This window comes from Diprion similis, chromosome 11 (assembly GCF_021155765.1).
Source record: "Diprion similis isolate iyDipSimi1 chromosome 11, iyDipSimi1.1, whole genome shotgun sequence".
NCBI classification, from domain to species: domain Eukaryota; kingdom Metazoa; phylum Arthropoda; class Insecta; order Hymenoptera; family Diprionidae; genus Diprion; species Diprion similis.
In genome coordinates this window covers 6,326,621-6,346,652 of record NC_060115.1, presented here as the reverse complement: position 1 = coordinate 6,346,652, position 20,032 = coordinate 6,326,621, and the positions used below count along the sequence as shown (strand labels likewise).

At 41.4% G+C, this 20,032-nt stretch overlaps 2 protein-coding genes and 1 long non-coding RNA gene across 4 annotated transcripts in view; 1 reads left to right on the top strand and 2 right to left on the bottom strand.

Annotated features, from left to right (window-relative positions):
• Positions 1 to 8,351, bottom strand: part of LOC124412721 (calcium/calmodulin-dependent protein kinase type II subunit beta-like) — a 48,687-nt gene extending 40,336 nt beyond the window's left edge. Inside the window, exons 1-6 of one of the 2 annotated variants that reach the window (XM_046892842.1) lie at positions 8,016 to 8,351; positions 7,591 to 7,681; positions 4,746 to 4,949; positions 4,290 to 4,431; positions 3,901 to 4,100; positions 3,029 to 3,181 (exon numbers count right to left, since the gene is read on the bottom strand). In XM_046892842.1, coding sequence (XP_046748798.1) covers positions 3,029 to 3,181; positions 3,901 to 4,100; positions 4,290 to 4,431; positions 4,746 to 4,949; positions 7,591 to 7,681; positions 8,016 to 8,049 — 824 coding nt within the window. In that variant the 5' untranslated portion in view covers positions 8,050 to 8,351. Of the gene's footprint in view, positions 1 to 3,028; positions 3,182 to 3,900; positions 4,101 to 4,289; positions 4,432 to 4,745; positions 4,950 to 5,860; positions 6,055 to 7,590; positions 7,682 to 8,015 lie in introns of those variants that run through there. The other variant, XM_046892843.1, reaches the window with a different exon arrangement.
• On the top strand, positions 1,467 to 13,030 carry LOC124412723. Its single transcript, XR_006929813.1, has 3 exons — positions 1,467 to 1,477; positions 2,883 to 2,889; positions 12,899 to 13,030. It is a non-coding gene; the product is annotated as an uncharacterized LOC124412723 (long non-coding RNA).
• LOC124412722 (kynurenine/alpha-aminoadipate aminotransferase, mitochondrial-like) lies at positions 10,866 to 15,301 on the bottom strand. Its single transcript, XM_046892844.1, has 8 exons — positions 15,072 to 15,301; positions 13,974 to 14,139; positions 13,679 to 13,865; positions 12,216 to 12,332; positions 11,825 to 12,148; positions 11,550 to 11,676; positions 11,247 to 11,455; positions 10,866 to 11,187 (listed from the first exon to the last, which is right to left on the bottom strand). The coding sequence occupies exons 1-8, from the start codon at positions 15,175 to 15,177 to the stop codon at positions 11,119 to 11,121; spliced, it is 1,305 nt and encodes a 434-aa protein (XP_046748800.1). The 5' UTR covers positions 15,178 to 15,301; the 3' UTR covers positions 10,866 to 11,118.
• Between the last annotated feature and the right edge of the window lie 4,731 nt (positions 15,302 to 20,032).

The window sequence follows — 20,032 nt, the reverse complement described above, 5'->3', positions numbered from 1 at the left end:
AAAATTACGTCGGAATAGTGCCCTACAGAATTAATTGCAGCACTTTTCAAAATTGTCAAAATTTTCGTCAAAAATCCAAAGGGGTTAACCTTACTTTTTTTGCGATTTTTCGAGCCGTAAATTTCTGGTCTCCGAATTGATTTGTATGACCGTTTCTTGACTAATTGGGACCCCAGCAACTCAAAAAACACAGTAAAAAGAGCGTAGGAACAACAGCAGAGGAATTACGATGTACGGACCAGCTGCAGGGAAATGTTAAAATTAAATCTTTCATTTTTCAGCTCCAACCCCTTATCAGTTACTCGCAGCCCATTTCCACCGCATGCAACCGATTCTCACCACAAATTTATCTACAAATGGAGCATCACGCAATTGATTTTAGTATTGTCCCAAAACGTCAAAAAATGTACTAAAAAAATGCATAAGGGTCAACCTCATTCCTTCGTCAGTCATTAATTCAGAACTTTACTAATCCGGAAACGGTACATACGACCTTTTTTAGACTACCCCAGCCCTCAGGAATCCGAAAACGACGTATCGAACAGCGTGGGACCAACAGCTGAGGAAGTGCGAAGAATTTCCTTCGTGTTTTCGCCGTTACGGATGATTTACCGCTGGGAACGACTAGAATCGATCCACACCACACTCTCGAACCTAATCAGACACCAAGGATTGGAAAATAGTGTACTTTCTCAGAAGCGTATAGAGTCAAAGATTATTTCCTGGGATTGACTTTTTGCTTGAACGAAACGAGGGAATGATCGGCTTCACTCTCGTGTTGCGAACGTGATTCTACCCCGAACTGAACTGTGGCTATCTCATTGACTGGAAAAGTGGTCAACCTCCTCACCGGAGAAAAGTGTTACTTCGCAAATGCGAGAAATAAGCGTAAGAGGGAATCATAAGCCACTTTTGTCTGATTCTGGAGGACAACGAATTGGCCTGCACAGCCGACTTAGGAATACAAGGTATTCAGAGCATTGGGGGATCAACAGCTGAAAAACTGCGCTCAAAATACGGAGAAATTTATTTATTTATTCATTTTAATCTAGGTTACATAAAATAGTAACAATTTCATTTATGATATATCATATTCTGCAGAAGGGTCTTGCAGCTGTTCGCAGGCCGTAACTTAATCCATACTTATACATTCTACAAATAAAACTACCTTATATAACATTTCACGTATTCTCCCCAACGTAATGTACATTGCACTTGTTCTTCCTCATACAATAGTCATATTTCTTATTTTATGTGCAACCATATTTTTTGCATTACTTCTCATATTTCACTTAATTAATATTGGGCAACTTGTTGAAGTACTTCACACTGACACTTGAACACTTGTACTCGATCTAAGGCATATTGAATAAACTGCAGTAGAACCGACACTTAAGTTTCATCACTATGAATTTGTAATTTCTCTTCCCCACCTAAGCTTTTCAAAAACCCAGTGCAAACTTTAAATATTGCTGCTGTTGATTCGTTGTTTGCAGCTTATCGTACTGGCGCAATTAATTCTTCTCGCAAAATTCGTCAATACAGTGCATCGAGGAATGGATTCCAGCATTTTTCAAAATCGGCCAAAATTTGAATATAAATCCAAAACGGATAGCCTTACTTCTCGAGTAAAAAATATTTCATCTCCGAATTCACGAGTATGACCCTTTCTGGTATAATTGGTCCCTCAGGAATGCAGAAAAGACATGAAAAAAAACAAAAGTACCAGCAGCAGAGGAATTACGAAAGAAATCTCTTGCGTTTCGGCTATAATTCTTGATCTGTTGCCCGAAGCGTATTCGGACTTTCCGCAATGTATTTCTCTCGCTAAATCACGTCGAAACGGTGCATCAAAGAATTGATTCCAGCATCATTCTGAATTATCAAAAATTTCAACAAATGCGCAAAGGGCTTACTGTGCCTTCTGTCTTTATTTTCCGAGCAACAATTCTTCAGCTTAATATCGATATTCACGACCCTTTCCGGACTAATCTGACTCTTACGAATGGAAACATGACATTTGGATCAGCAGAGGACCAGTAGCTAAGGAAAGACGAAAGAATAGCTTCGTCTTTTGGCTGTAGCTGTTAAACCGTAGCTTGCAGCAACTCTAAACTGCACCACGTCGATTTTTCTCGCAAAATTGCGTGAATATAGAGTCTTGATGAATTTTTTCACCGTCCTCTACAGTCGATCAAAAATGGACCAAAAAATACGGCCGGGTTAGTCAATCTTCATCTACGATTTTGGAGTAAACATTTTTATTTGTTCATCAGAATCGATTCAAATACTATTTCGAACTGGATCCCACGAATTTCGATCAGTGCATTCCCAACGTCAAGATCACAGTTGAGAATTAGAGATAATAACATTTTCCCGCTGCTCAAGTGTAACGTTTAATTCACCGATCGCAATCTTTAATTAATCTGCGTTGTGTAGCGTTGCCGATATCTCGTATTATGCCGCTCTTCAGATATATTTCCTGACTACCGCATCTCGTGCAATTTCATTATCTACTATGGACATGTTTTTTCAAAGCTGTGGTTTGATTCACCAAAATCAACTTTAACATCCTCCGTAACCGAGATCCAGCGATTCAGAAATGCCGACGTAAACCATAGTCAGACACGAAATCGAGTGTCCTGACTAATAAAATTGCTTATGTTGCAGACGTATGTTTGCCTTAGAACTCTATTAAATAACATGTGTAAGAAATATGGGCGTCGAATGTTTCCAACTCTTCCAAAATCCTGCCAAGTATGCTCTAAACTGAGAAGGGTATTTTCGTAAGGTTTTCCTATCAGCCGTAGATGGAGAAGTCAGCATTGCCGCTTTCGTTCTCTATTGGTTGTATTCTTGACCTTGAAAACAAGGACCTTAAGGCTGTTCGTGGGAGGGTGTGCCAAGGGCTTTTCCTTATCTTATGTAACAAACTGATCGTCAAACTACGCGAGTCAATTTATGCATCTATCTCGGACGCGGCATCGTTCTGGGTATATAAGGTTATATTTAAGTGAATCACACTTACCCCTTATCCTTAACTAGCAGACTTCTTATGAAATCTTTCGCCTCGTCGGATATCTCGGCAAACGCTTCGTCGTCGAAGTCGTATTTTGCAATGGTCACGTTCGCCATCGTTTCAATGTCAGTGTCTCCCATGAATGGCGAGAGTCCCGATAACCTGCGGAACATGAAATCGGTGAGAAAAATGGGTACCGAAATAGAGCATACAGTTCACAGTCGATCTGCCGTTCCAGACCAGATAAACAAGGATTCGAACATTAAAATCCGTCGCGTCACTTGCAAAATCGATTGGAACTGTCGAGGAGTTGCAGTAGCAGAGAAGAAAGTTGGGAGTAAATTTGTTCCACAGCTTTTTTTCTGAACCACATAACGAATGACACCCTCACCATCTTGCGCAATGTATCGAATAGTCATGAAATGTTTGCACCGATTCACCGACAAGAGTGTATAACTCTAGTTATAATGTTGAATGTGAAAACAAATGCATAAGCTTGACGTTTGTTTCTTTTTTGTAAAAAAATAACAAACTTTGTGAGCCAGTGTATACATATACCTATATATACATTGTAGATACACATATGCAATGTATAGATAAATATTTACATGCTTTGGAATTTGTGTAAAGTAGGATGAATCAAGTTATACAGTATCTAGTAAATATGAAGTGTTAAGGGTTGCATAACTCCAAATCACCCTTTCGTGTTTGCATCTGAATTCTTCTCCGCCGAGGCTCGCCGGCAATAACGCACGTGAAACACGGAAGTACAAGTTTATCTGCTAAGTGGTGCGAATGTTGCGGATGATGATGCCATGCCAATTTTACACCCATGCAGCGATCCGATTATACACAAGTATTGGTGGGTTGTATCAACTCACAGAACGTAGCAGATCACTCCAATGCTCCACATGTCTGTGCCGAAACCGATTTGGTCAAAGTTTACAACTTCCGGCGCCACGAATTCCGGAGTACCGAACAAAACTTGGAGCTTCTTGTTCGGGTCGTATTTCCTTGCCAGTCCAAAGTCTATTATCTTTATGCGGTTCCCCTCTTTTGTGAGGCACAGGATGTTCTCGGGCTTCCAGTGAACAAATAATATTCCAATTATACTATAGCCGTTTCGTGGATGTTGGATAAATAAATAAAATTGGGCGATAAGAAATTGTCTAAAAGTTAGCAAGTTGGTTCCAAAATCTGTATACCGGTACATACTTCTGAATAAAGATATCATCAGATAATTTTTTTCTACTCTTTCGATCCACCATACCTTGAGATCTAGGTGCAATATGTTCTGTCCATGGACGAACTCGATACCCTCGCATATCTGTCGCATAAAAACGGCGCAGCTTCTTTCAGTCAGGACAAAGTCGTCGTCGATCACTCTCTCGAACAGTTCACCACCCGTGATCCTTTTCAGGTAATTAACATGCAAAATACATTTGTTGATACACTGGATGATTGCCAAGAAAACTAATAATAACAATAACAATAATAATAATATATGCATAAGGAACCTTTTAGATTTTTTATTCTTATTTCAGCGTTTGCTTCTCGGCAAAAATTCCCAAGGCATGAACAAAATCCAAAAAATAATGGACAGAAGAAATATAAAGACTTCTTTGGAGTTGAATGCGAATTCAAACTATAAGATACCGATTAATTTTCTCATCCAATCTCAACCGCACAGAATTGATAAAATATTGTGTGACAAGTAAAACCGTACAGTTCGAGTATTACGTAAATGTTGTTTCCGGTCGCGATTGCATCGTATAGTTGTATAAGCCGGGGGTGCTGGAGTCTCCGCATGATCTCGACTTCCCGTTCGACGGTCCTCCTGTCTTCCTTGCGATTGGTGTTGACTACTTTGGCGGCGAGGTGAAGACCACTTGATTTCTCCTTGCATCTGTAGACCGTCCCGAATTTTCCCCTGAAATAAAATTACCACCCTCGTGTTTGTACGATCTTCTCATGCGGGGAGGGTACACTTAATTAAGAGATAGGCCCTGTCATCTCTTGGCCACACGGGTCAGTTGGCACAGTGTCAATACTCTCGTCGCACCAGGGTGACACATTATGACGTGCAAGAATTCACCTCGCGTCAAAGTAACACCCGCTCCTTAATGTTATTGTCAATTCATCGCTGCTAACTTTGCCAAATTTTGCAGCACATCGCAGTTCCTGAAGCACGCGAGAAGAATAACTCCGAATCAATCGACGATTGTTTTTTTTTTTTTTTTTTTTATTTTGGTTTTCACGATTTCTGTTAACCTCCCTTATTCGACGAGTCGTAAAATCATCCCTATTTGCGAAGATGCTGTAATATAATCGAGTACAATTACCAACTAACCCGAATATCAGATTGATAAACCCTCTCTAGTGTGTCATATTTCTCCCAAAAACACCTTGAAATGCGTTCAGAAATAGGTAAAGCGATAAAATTTTTCGAGTGCCAAATTGCCCTGGGCAAAGCGTAGATTCGTTGATAAATACCTGGCTGGTTTTTATTTAAAAATTACCAAGGCCAAATGTTGTTACACTATAGAATATCCGGTGCGTATTACAGTGTTTATCAGCACAAAAGAAATCGTAAATTGTGCCAACTGGACCGTGTCTTCTCCCACTAAACGGACAATCCCGTATAAACACAACCCTTGTAATTTACGATCAGTCGAATTCTTCGGCCTACAATTACACACAAATACTGTGCAGTTGTAAATATCTGAGAAAAATCTAATTCTGATGGAAAGGATGAATGAACGAGCGGTTAATTCCGCTGTTTCGCTGGTGAGAAGAGCCAGCACGGATTTCTGTGCTGAGGAGAGGGTGATTCAGGCATACCTTCGGGTACGTCGGACTCAGGTGAGCCGGGTCGTGGCCTTTGGATCGCCCCGGAACAAAACACCGTGCCTATGGGCCAGAGGCCACGGCATCGGACGAAGAGGGAGAGGAGTGGGCACGAGGAACGTGTAGGTGTATTATTTATAGATAGAGAGACCTTGATTACCAATACCGAGGAGTCTGACCGACGTGTCGATGTGAGCCGAGATAATGGCAGCGAAACGGTGTGAGTGTATCACCGCGAGCCGGCGAAATCTAGCTCGGGAAAAACGCCAGCGAGTTAGACCTTGTAGCGGGAGCGAATTGTTTCCCAACAGCGCGTTTGTTAGCGCGAACGATGAGCTGGCGTTTGGCGAACGAGTGACTTCCTTCGACAACGGAGAACGCTGGTGAACGCGTGTAAACAACCTGTCGAGGGTGTGACGACGGCTGAATACACGCAGAGAATAGGAGAGCAGATTTTACTAAAAACTGCATGCAAAGAGGGACACGTCAGGTTTTTTGATGAAGTATACCTATTTCGTAAAGTGCAGAACTTGCTCTAGAATCAGTGAAAACCACTGTGTGGATTTCTTATCAAAACCCGTGATGTGTCTCTTCTTTCTTGCAGTCTTCGGTAAAATCTGTTCTTCTTTTTCTCTCCGTGTATAACTGCATTCGATGAGATTCATTTCGCGCGCGGAAGTCTCCTGGCAAGCGAGTTTAACCGCATATTTTCAATATCATTTTCCCACTCACGATCATTAGTCCTGTGCAGGAGCTGGTTATACGCCATATGTTTTTATAGACGTGTCAGACACACGCGGCGACCGCCTTTTCCCATTCGTTGCGCCACCGTATAATAATTACGACCAGATATATATGTACATGAGTATATGTGCGTAGATACGACAAGCCACGCTTTATTTTCAATACGCCTCAATTGCCAGCTTGGCTCTTTCACGAAACGAATCATCAGTCCGGATAGATACGCAGATTGATCATTCCTAGACCAGCCTTCCACCTATCTGCATATTCCAAATGCCAAGATAAAACCAGCTGAGCGGGACGCCAACGCTCGATAAAATTCCGATCGTGATCCTGCACTTGAAATTTTTGGCTCGATCGCGATCGTCCCGCCGTCTTTTTTACTGCACGTGTTGCGGAGGGGACTGCAGGCGTTTTCTACGCTGTTACAAATTTATCGAACCGATATATCATGCACTAACTGCAATTGCTAATGCTGTGCATGTTTTGTTTTGTCTACAGAAATGAAACAAAATATAAAATTTTCTTTTATTACAAAAGTGTATTACTGTTCTCGAGAATTATTCTATCGATTTTGAATACTCTCACACCTTATTCCAGTACAAAAATTTCCAATCTGACTATAATGTGAGGTGATAAAACGAAGAATTCGATTCAGTCTCTGCAGATGTAGCAAACACGCACACAGACGTCTATTCGCACACGCGTCGGTTTGGAAATAGTGAAAAACCACGGAATTGGCAATTCTCCGATCACACAAGCGCGTTTCACTAGCGTTCACATCGGAGCGCACGTGCGTGTGTGAGTGTCTATGTATTTATTTATGCGATCAATTCGAATTTCGACTAGAAGAAAGCTATTCTTATTCAAGCGTATCGTTCTGGATCGGTAGCACACGATCTGGGAGACAAAGATGGACGGTTATTCGTCCACCGTCGACCCCTGCACAATTATTCATGACAATTAATCACGCAGGTACTCACCTGCCAATTTCCGATTCGATGTCATACTGGTCCGCAAACTGAACACCATGCCTCACCGCGACGTCACGATAGGGGAAGCTGGGCTCGATCTCTGAAAGAGGGGAAAATAATTAAAAAATATGATCGGTAAATTCTGCGGACACATGCAACACGTTTCAGGGAGAGCTTAAAAAAAAAATAAAGAAAAAAGAAACACGTCAAGACTTGGTCCCAGAACGCGGATTTGCAGAGGCGGCGTTAAATCAGCTGAGTAAAAAAGGACGCCGACGATACGCCGACCCCAGTTTTCCAAGTCCAAACTGTTGCTCCTTCCGCGATTTCCACCGCGTTTTTCACAGCACCTCATCAGCCGAGGGACTTTCCCTCGATTGTTTTATTCCGCGGGTAAAAAGCGGGTCGGTTTCACATCGACGGAAAATTCTTACCGCCGACCGGATCGGTCTCGTCCACTCGAATCATCGTTCTCCAGTCGGAGTCCCGAAGTCCTGCGGAGGGAGGTTTTCCCCTCGTCGGGAAGCACAGCGATGTGTAAAAAACTGATCTCCCGAAGATTTCGGTCAAGAACGCGACGTTGATCCGTGCACAGCCGGGGAACGCCGCGCACGGTAAAAACTCGACGCGTTTTATTATTATATGCCGCGCGGCGCGATCGCTGGCTTGCTTGAATCTCGGAGGCAGCGGGCCGACGTCGGACGGACGGCCTCTCTTCTTCGGCTCGGACGGATTTAGATTTTCTACGGACGCCGCGGATTCTGCCGACGGGTCACGTGGCTCCGACGTCGCGACGCCCTTCCCCCTCCTCGCCCTCTTCGCCCTTATTCCGCGGCTCGACGTCGCTCTCCTATCCCGCCGCTCTGGCAGGCCTCGATATCAACAATGCTGCACTTGCTCCGCGGCCCGAACCCCGATCCACAACCTCCGCCGCGCCTATCTACGTACACACGTACACACCTACGTACGTAAATACGCCAAAGACTATCTATATCTTTTCGGAGATATTCGTTAGCGTCTAGCCGTCGCGCGGTCCAGCTTCGCTCTTCGTAGACTGAAATACGACGCTTTCGTTGCAGCGATTGGTACCCTGGGGTACCCATCAATTGTCCCAGTCATTCGTCGGACAGATACCTTGGTTATCGGTAAAACTGTCGAACACAACTAGAATTTCGAAACTCCGTCGTGGGAGATAGTAATCGTAGAAAAAGAAAATTTTCATTTCCTCATCTCACCACCTTGAAGTATAATTTTTCAGGATACTGAGAATTTTTATAACCATCACATAATCAGTTAACGAAAATTACAATTCTTCAGCCTCACTGAAACTTGCCTTAGCACGTATAAGTGATCCTTTGCCATGGTTTGTGATTAAAAAATTTCCCAGCATTTCAGAATTCCAGCTTATGTATTGGTCGTCATTTTATTCGGACAGCATAAAAATGCCATTTGAAATTACTGATTGTGAAATGCATGAACGCTGTATCTCTCGCGAAGATATGAGAAGGGGTGAACGGCAGGTGTTCGTGGTCAGAGTTGCGAAGAGGAAGCCGATAACACTTTTCCCGTTCACGAGAGCGTAAGATTGGTTACAGCCTCAATTCAGCCTCGCTGTCAATACGACTACGTCGATATCTCGTCTTTACTCACCGTTGCGTCTAATTCTTCGAGCGAAAATACATGATACAGTGCATCGTGCATACAAGCTCGATGTGCTTGGCAGGTCGTTAAAACGGCATTATTTTTATCCGATATTCTTTAAGCAACGTTCGAACGAGCGAACGTGTGTTGGTTGGGTAACGTAGCTGCAGCTTTTATACTCTCTTGCGACATTATTAAATTGATCGTCGTCTTTAACTTCCGCAAATTGGTCATTATACCTCGTATCGGCTCCTCTGGTGCATGGAAAAAACGATGGAAAAAAAACGCGATACTCCTGTCGGCCAACTACAAATTAATTGTCCGTTATGCTCCACTTAAACACCGCAAGAGAGGGAAAAAAAACCTCTTTATAACGTAAAAGTATAAATGGAATGTGGACAAGGGTGCGAGGAAAAGACACCGTCTACTCGGCCAACCTCGCGAAATTTTATTATACTCGTCGTCCCTTGCTGGAAACACCTTCCTTTTCTTTTTCTTTTTCTTTTTTTTTCTACTTTCTGCCTTTCGCATTTTACTTTTTGTTTTACTTTTCGTGTAAATGGGTTCTCCAAATTACCAAGCTAGACTCCTCGACACGCCGCATCCGCTGCACGATATACATAATTAATTAGCGTATTAACGAAGACAAGGGGTGGGGAGATGCCGAAGGTCCTCGTGCAGCTCAGCCACCCATCTCGCTCGTAATTGACTGCGATTTAAAAGGATGGGTGATGAGCTAAGTTTGAAAAATGAGAAATACGCACGTATTTTTATTTTTTTTTAAATTTTTTTTCTGTACGGCTCAAGATATATTCCATAACACTTGACTAATCTTACGGTCATCCAATTGGTCATCAGCGCGTAGCGACGGTTCGTTTGAAAAGATATAACGATTTTTCAGCAAACAAATGCCCTTCGACCGAGTATGCGGTGTATTTTGCCAATTTGTCAAAGTCAACGCATACATTGTTGGTCCCTTCAATCCGACTGATGGAATTCGTGTCGTAATATAATTGTCGCTGGTATGGAGTCTGCAGGCTTACGCGGTGTTGACTGGCATGTATGCGATACATATAACGTCCGCTACGCAGACGCAGACATCCTGCACCCACGTTTGCGGAGTTGGTATTTGACGACTCGCGTGTAGACCTCCTTGAAACTGACTTTCCGAGAGGTCAAATTAATACCAGGCTGTATATCTTGGCCGGCGAAAACGAGGCGTTGATTTTTACGAAATTCTTTCGCAAGATAATTAGGCCTGCAATCTATAAATATAAGAAAAAAAAGGTGAGAGGGTGTGAAATCACACGTCGCACATACATACGTATATATATATTGTAAGTGCGAAAACGTGTATGTAACTTGATTTTACATCCGAACTGCAGGCTCGCCAGGCTTCAATCTGTCAATTTGCCTGGGTAACCGAAAAGCGAGTAGACACAACGGGTCGTTATACTATAGTTTCATTTTCACGGACTGCATGTCACGTTGAATTAATCATGCCTTTCGTAAATTGATAATTACGTCGGTTCGTGCTGCGTATAGGTATACGTAGAAATACCGGGACGATTCCTGTTAACAAGCGAGATAGAAAGAGAGAGAGAGAGAGATTGATGGAGTGTTATAATAATTCACTTATATAAATCCAATGAACAATACTTGACGGATATTTATTCAATTGTATCAAGGTACAAGTTAATTGGTCTATTTAGTTTAGAATACCATATAAGGCAAGTGATTTCCGTCATATCGGAAGTAAGTTCAAAGCTCAAAACAGTAGGAGCTAATATCGCAGTGCAGTAACATAAAAATACAGTGAAACTGAATAGACAGACCGGGATTGAGGAAAGCAATAAAATGACCTGCTCGTATAAGCGACTCGGTATAATATTGCCATCAACGTTGTCCTTGAACATTCTTTTTGCTGATCTGCTCCTTGATCAGCCTCGCCATGATCGAGAGCCCCTGAAACAAATCACGTTACGCACGGCGTTATGTAGCAATGTGGTAACACAATATTGTACCTTGTCAACTTTTTCCGGAGAAGCGTAGCTGTAGCTAAGCCTCACATGCTGGTCGGGATGTTTGATGTCTTCGTTGAAAGCGTGGCCAGGAAGAACGAGGACACCATTTGCAACGAATTCCTCTAATACAAGATCGAAGACGTTGTCAATCGACTTGATTTTGATCCAAATGAACATGCCTCCTTGGGGAACTGACCACTCTGCCAGCCCTGCGGAATCGGAAATGGACGGGTGTGAGGTTTCGATACATCGTCAATGTACCTTGAGTGTATAAGTAGGTACTGTACGCAGATAGCCGGTTACCAGTAAGATGCTTTTCGACTAGAGACACCATCATGTCCCTCTTCTTTCGGTAAAAGCTTTGGACTTCTTTCAGGTGCTCCTCGAACCTTTCCGGGCCCCACGTGTTCAGCAGCTTGTAGACCAGCATCTTAAATATATCAGTTTTTGCAATCGCGTCAATTCAACTGACAATACCAGATAAATCAAAGACGGGACTTGTCCTTGGTTGTGTACAAGGAATGTATCGTTTCAAAGGATACCAAAAATATGTGAAATAAAAATACTTAAATGTTCACCTGAGAAAGAGAGGAGGTGTGAAGAGTCCCGCTAGTAATGTGCATGGTTATTTGCCTGATGACATCCTTGTGGGCGGTCAAAATTCCGATGCGAATTCCGGCGCTCAAGATTTTGCTGAAGGAGTCGACCCTCATTACGCGACCGTCGGTGTCCATGGAGAAGAAGCTGGTGGGCCGGTGTTCAAGGAAGTTGACAAAGTAGTAGGCATCATCCTCGAGTATCAGGAAATCGTACTTCTGGGCGAGAGCGTAAACCTCGCGTCTACGTTCCTCGGAGAGCACAGCTCCGGTCGGATTAGAACCCGTCGGATTGACGCTGAGTAGCTGTAATGCGGAAGTAGGAACATGTTTCAGGGCTTTCCGCTCCGCTCACCTTCGACCTTGAACCAACCTTCGGTTTGGGGAGGCCATCCCTCTTTCTCGCCTCGCAGACTTGACGGATCTTGTCCGGCACGATGCCCTCGGCGTCCTGCTCAATACCGATGAACTCCGGCGCCAGGGGGTCGAGCTGCAACGGGAGAAAGAAACTAGGAAAATTTTTTCCATCCCCATTCCCGGGAGCCGCCTCATATACGACGCCTCACGACGCGAGGATTACAGTGCTGACGTGTTGACACGGCCCGTTAAATCACGCGGAAAAGCCTAATCGAGGAAGTGCCCAAGTTTCTTTAAGCTGCCCGGAAAGGGTGAGCCTCCGTGTCTCCCGATTTCATCTTAATAACATCGCGACGCTATTTTTTCTTCATTTTCTCCGGGCTATATCGTTAGACTTTACGGCAGCGCTGATCCGCTGCGGTATGTTTGATTAATAAACGTATTAACGTGGTTCAGGACTCCACAGGGGATGAAGGGTGCGCTAAAGCCCCTCGCGCGTAATTGTTAGCCGCCGCTACTTAAACTGACGGGCTATAGAACTCCCGTCGTAATCTTATTACACTGGTCTGAATTGGTGCGTGTAACTCTGCGGGTAAATGTCCAAACGCGAAACGCGTTTAGACAACATTCACGGTCCGAAAAAGTTGCTCTGAATTACGTTATTAGGAAAGCTAGCGGTTGACTTGCTTATACGTGTAGCTGTGCAAGTGTGTAGTTCTCGATAAAAAAAAAAGACATACGCGCAGCGTAATTGGTCGTGACCGGAATTGCATAGGTGAACCAATTTGACTTTCAATCTGACGACAAAACCGAAACACAATTTTTATTTTCTATTGAAAAAAGCACCGACAAATGTAGCTCGATTAAAGTCTCTCCTGGATCGACGATCAGCGGTTCTGAAACAAATTTTGTGGACTCGGTTTTATCTGGGTCGCACTAATCGCGTCTCATTGTGAACACCGTGATTGCTTTAATCAGCGCAAGCTCTAAAACTTCACCCCCGCGTGTAAAAGTGGCAAGTGACAAGACCGCAATATCGTGTCTCAGTCAAAGCTGAATAACTTTGTTCCACGTGGTGGGATTAATTGAAATTCATCTCTAATTTTCGCCCTCCGCTCTCCCTCTGACGATCATTAAATCCAGCGAGCACCAACTTTTCAATGCTCTGATCAATTCCAATCCGCTTTCACTTCTATCCACCTAACGCGCGATCATTTGCACCCTGGACTGACTTTCGACTGGGAAGAAAGAAATCAGCTGAGAAAAATCGTAAAGCTGGAGGAGAATCGACTTGCACCCTTGACACCTCGCGAAACGTGTCACGCGCGATTTCGCCCCCGGATTTATCGACCGACCGAGGCGCTGTGCTTCCCGAATTTTGTATTCATCCCCCCGGAAAGAGGCTTCTTCTACTTTTCTCAGTCCGTAGCACTCTGATCCTCCTCGTCCCAGAAAAATAATATCTCGACTGTCTCTCACCGCCCCCAGAGTCCCGGTGTAGGCCGGGATCTGGACCATCACGGGGTCGCCCTCGTCGAGGAAATGATCAAGGATCCGACTGCAGGCTTCCTGAGACCCCGTAGTCACGAGCACTTCCCAATCATCCCGGGGGGGCGAGTGCCATCTGTTTTGAAGATCCCGCCAAAGCTCGATCAGCGGAGGATACCTGCGGAGCGAACGAACGAATGAGCGATTTGGCGGTCGATGAGGGACGTAAAAATTGAAAACCCCCCGAGGTGTCGTAGGTACTCGGGAGTGTGAAATACGTGCTCACCCCTCTGTACAACCGTACTGTAGGGCTGCATCGAGATCCTTTCCCTTCAGCTCGTGCCGCGTCCCGTCTTTGTACGTCACGTCTATTTTCTGAAACGGAAACGTCTCGGTGTTCGGTAGTCCGCCGGCGAAGGGTATGAGATCTGGATTCGCCATGTAGATTCCGCCTGTAAATGGGAAGATTTTTTTTCACGCCATTTGGGAACTAATTTTTCGATTTATTAAACTGCGATCAAACGATTTTTGTCAATTTGTCATACGATTCAATTACTCGGTCACATGAGATTTCATACGTGACGAACTGGTTATATAAATTTCAATGCTGTGTTTCGCACGACACTTTAGTGGAGTGAGGGTGTTTAATTGAAGGTCAGTTGTTAAGTCAAGTTTTTAGAACCTAACTATATATTTAAACGTTCAATATAAGATGTTTCTATACAAGATTGCGAATTATGTATTCGTAGTAGTTTATATATCGAACTCGGTATAGTATTGATGTTGATATTATCTATTGGTTTATTTGTTGAACTGGTCAGAATCCTTAATAGTTGTATATTAGATATATTGATAATTAGTTGACTTGATAGTTAGTTAAGTTCAAATATTTGGTTGGTATTTGAAATTGTTAGGTAGTTGTTATTGGCTTGAGATCTTAATAAAAACTGTTGGTAGCTTGATGTTTCGATGAGAACTGACTGTTTTGAAAAAATAGAATAAGGAATGTGAAGAAGTTTTAAGAAAATGTGAAGGGTGTAGGAGTTTACTGATTAGTCAATTTTTCCTATTGTATTCATACGCAACACTCAACATCCTTATCTTTCTACTCGACAGATAATAATTAATGTTCCAATTGTGATATCGAGTGAGACATCACGCAAATATAATATTTGCTGTATAAGAGATTTCAAAATTTTTACAGCTTATAAAGTCATTAATGATAATGCATGTGTAATGTTTTGATTACATTCAGCATAATATGATGCAATTGATCTTGATTAACGTTGCTTTTTAATTATGGCTGCCCGAATTTTATTGATTTCGTGTAGGAATCAGCACAATCTGTAGTAAAAAAAAAAATGGATATGACATTTATACGTACTCATCTGACGAATTAGATTGGACTTCCTTCTGGCAGACCTTTTACTCATGAACTTGGAGTAATCCATTACACGAGTGGAATATTGCCTGAAACTTGTTGGAAACATATAATGGTGAAACTTTGGTTGAACTCACGTCGATCACCGCAGGGTAACAAGTATAGACTAACAATTATAAGCAGCAGCAGAGCGAGAGTCCAGAGTCGAGGGTCAACCCATCACTTGGTAAGCTACAGATCTGACGACGACTCTGGGCCTACTTATGAATTCATTGCTAAGAAGCCATAGGTCGATACTGATTACGAAAGAAGTTCGCATTCTCAAGCTTTACGCATGACGTACCTTGGACGTATGGAAGCGAGCATAATATCAGCGTACATAGACTAAAACGCATCGAAATTCTCGCCAGACACGCCGACTGCACACTTACGACAAAGTTGATAAAAATCTTGTGTTCTGACACACGCGTCGATGATCTACACAATTCAACATTTTTTTTTCTCATTCTGTAGGTTCACTGATGCAAAAAACACGTTAAATGTATAACAAAAAATTCGCTCACCTGCGAGTTCGGTATACGCCGTCTGTAAACCTGGGTCTTTCGTGTCCCTTCCGGAATTGACCTGCTCACAGCGATCGTTGAAAAGGGGGATTTCACCTCCTAGATAACTATTACTAACAGAAACCGGTTTGGCCTGGACATGAAAAACCCAGGTTTACAGATCAATCTGCGCAACGTATTCATCCGGATATTATATGGACTTATTTTCCAATGACATAACAAACCGACGAGACTGAAATTTCAATTTTTGAACTGTTTTCAAATGGCTCGGGATTGAATGCGTCACTTACTGTTTTAAATCATTAATACCGACTGCATTTCAAGCGTCCGATAAACGAATTGTTTCCCGATACGTCCGCCGCGATAGACTGCACTGAAAAGACTGTTTCGACTTCTGAATCCATCTTAACTAGCACAACATATGCAAAACAGTGAAGCGACGTCGCGAGCATTGTCGGCAACAAAGTTGACGATAAACGAGGAATTGAAACATAGGATTACGACCCTGACCGTAAGCTCAAGAAATGAGCTTTGTGCGGGATTTGCTTTACGAGCTTGAGATAACAGGATAGCATGCGTTGCGGATTCAAATCCTTCCACAGGCCATACCTAGGTGTAGAACGATATATATAATCGCCCCAAATGTTCCTGGTTTCACTTAGACACGCGAATTAGAGTGTCGAAAATGGAGAATATAAACGGTGGGCTTGAACGAAGGAAAAACGAATGAAGGCAAGGGATGGAAAGGAGAGGTGAGGGGGGAAAAGCTCGAGCACACAAAAATACGACGGACGTTATTACATGTCAAGCCTGCGCACAGGTGGTTCGTAGCCTGGCCGGGTAACGGGGATGTAATCAATGCAGAACAGCTGACTGCCATCAACGTTAATACCGCCTCAAGAAACCACCAGTTTGTACTATAAGGCGGGGAGAATGCCTGCACACAGTCTCTTCGCCACGATGCTTTCTCTAATTACTTCCAAGGATTGGGGATGCTCCAGTTCCTGCAGCAGGATCGCCGCGACGAGGGTCCTCCTTGCGCGCAGCTTTCACGGCAACGTTTCATTTATCCCAAAGCCTGGAATCCTCGTCCAGTAGAGAACGCAGAAAAGCTGTGCTTCCAACGTTCCAACAGGGTGTAAGCCCGAGGAACGTGGTCCAATTATTTAAGGGACATGTAGTCGCGCGCTTCGTGCTCCTCTTACCTGTTCTCCCTTTTGCTACTCGCTATTTTCCCCTTTTTCTTCAGGTCAACTCTTTCTTCTTTCACTCCGCTCTTCCACTCTTTCAATTACCGACAACAACAACCACCGGCTTATTCTTCTCTTCGTCATTTCTCCCGGCGAATCCTGTCTGGCTTGAAAAAGAATTTTTCTCCAAAATTTCGCCAAAACCGAGCCGCAGAATATTCCGTTCATATTATATATTATTTGCGTATTATTTCATTCTGAAACTATCTAAGGCAACATGTGTTTTTGAAATTAAAGGTTGTGTTTTACGCGGTTTTTTTTAATGTATTTCACCGTTATTGGATTGAATTATTTCATGTATATTGAAAGTGTACTTTTCAAATCTTCAAAAACGCAGGCAGATTTTAAGCCAATTGCTCCGCGTGTATCGACGACAAATTTTTATTCCGCTTTTATTTATTTATTTTTTTTCACCCACAATTTTCTTCCTTCTATAGCACAGGCGGTCTTTTTAACACGATGCTGCTATTAAAACCATTAAATCTGAACTCGTCGGCGTATTCAGGCCGCATTAAAGTCTAATGCAAACCCTGGTCGAGATATCAAATTGAAAGATTATTTTGCATGTCAAAGTTATAATGTAGGTTTATCAAATTTAAATTATCTCAAACTCAATTGAATGCATGCGCGAAATTATCACACCGTGCAGATTATAATTGCACTCAATAACACGTGACACTTTCGAATGGCAATAATTGAGTAATTACCCTCGTCACCCGTTAATAACCATACAATACGATCCCACAGCCTTTGAAAATCACATCACGATAAAATTTAATGGAAGTTTTATCGTTACGGAAGTTTATCTCGATTCCATGAAGTTATTGTAATAAATTAACACCTTATTGCCTGCGATAATCGTTTTATCGAAGAAAAATCTTAAGAAACGATAAAATATTCGTGTGAATTTTCTTCTTGAAATGTTTTTATTTTGTTTCAATTACTCATTTATTTTCATCTATATAATTTTTATCATCAATTTCCTCATTTTACAACAGTTTATACCATAACTATATTATACAAGTTATAATATATCTCACTGAAATAATATATGTACAAAAGGAAACTTAACTTGTTATACTTCCTTACTAATCACATTATGTATTGTTTCTACCAACAGTGTAACGTAGATATAATTTGTTGACCGTCAACTCGTTCAGCATCTTATCTATGCTCCATGAGGGATAGAGTCTATTGCAGTTAGCGAGAAGGCATGAGGAACACATATTATTGTTTTTATTTTACGCGCAATATCAATAACCGAGCAAGTGAAGTGATAACACGAGTAAACGTAAGGTTTTCGAATAACATTTCATCCAGTATTGCCAAAATTTTTGGCACAGAGTATAAGGAGGCAATACAGTAAGACAATATTGTTACACAAGACGTAAAGTTTAAAAAAATAAACTAAATATGTATGAACGTGTTTAGATAATATCTGTACATAATCCGGACATTGTAATAAGTTAATGCAACTGTACAATTTTTAACGATAATTGTCTAGCTGAAATTTAAAGTCTAAACTTTGGGTAAGTTCATTCGTCATTAAATGTACTCGTATGTATGTAATATCAGACTACACGTACAGTCTAGCGCCGGAGAGTAGAAAAATTATAAAAGTACGAAGATCTACAAGATTTTTTACGACACGTACAATTTTACGCGTCAATTAACCTCGGTCAAGCTGTAGCTACACTTTCAACCGTATACAGTAATCACGGGACGAGCAATTGCTAAGCAAACATTTCAAATTCAATGAAGCTTCAAGTTTCGAATTTGAATGTTCCAATTCCTTTTCTCCTCTAATTACAACCTTTCCCCGCATTAACAAAAATACATATTTACTTCTTTCGAATAACTCTCTAGTGATCACTACATATTGACGATCAATTATGCACCTGTTGAGATGAGAAACTAGAATTTGACTGACATTCAATTTCCTATGCAGCTGTTACTATTATATTTGATTTGTCTCACGATGCCCTGAATCGAATAGTTTTTCATTATTGCTCACCTACTCAGGATCTGACAATTTTAAAACGCCAGATTTCAAGCATTGTTGAAAACATTAGGATCAGCAATTAATTCTCACTTAACATTTATGAAAAGTCCGATATCCTGACTCCACAATTCGTACTAAATCCAACTTAAAATTTTTTTGAAATTAATTTCTATTTAATACATTTATATATATATGGAAGCTATAAGTGATGAGATATAAAATGTATGTGACCGACAAATCGTGTAAAAAAAAAAATTTAGTTCGATACTTTCGAAATAGCAGTGCGAATTGAAACGATGAATATTTTTTTTTAAACGTGCTTAAAACTATATACATATATATATATATCTATATATATATGCGCGGGTGTGTACAATATAATTATTATTCTTTTAATCAGAGGCAACTCGCGTTATAAAACAATACAATATATAACATTTTTCGAATAGAATTGTGCGTGTAACAATGCGTCAACCATGTGGCAATAATAAATATACAACTTATAATATCATTTATTTATTATCTTTTAAAAAAATTTCCTTCGTCATAACAAAACGATCATCATCATAATCAATTTTCAACAACTATCGAAATATACGCAATACCTATACATAAATAATATAGATATTACAGGTATACGTATACTATGTATATTATATGTATAGGCATATAGGTATATATCTGTCATATAGACGTAACAGATGATATTAATACAAATATAATTGTGTGTTGCCACAAGTATGGAACTAGGTTCGTATATCACGAAGGGTGAGATAACTTGGCGAGTTTATAAACATTTGACTTAATGGCAGTCCGTGACGAAATTGATACTATAATATTTTCATCGAAATTAAACTCGCCGAGGCTGATCCAATTTTCATCCATCCGTTAATCTCATAACCCCAAAGTCAAAAACAAAAGAACCTTATAAAAAATATTGTGCTAGCGTAGTCGTAAACCGATATATTCTGCAATTAACAATGATTTACATGCTATGTTCTCGTTTCTAAATAAATTCCCGTAGCATTTAGCCAGTGATTTTATTTCATTTTTATTTTTTTTTAAATTTATTTATTTTATTTATACCTTCTATTTTTGAAGACAGATCGACAAACGGGGCGAGGATTAGAATAGAAGTTCAATTATATG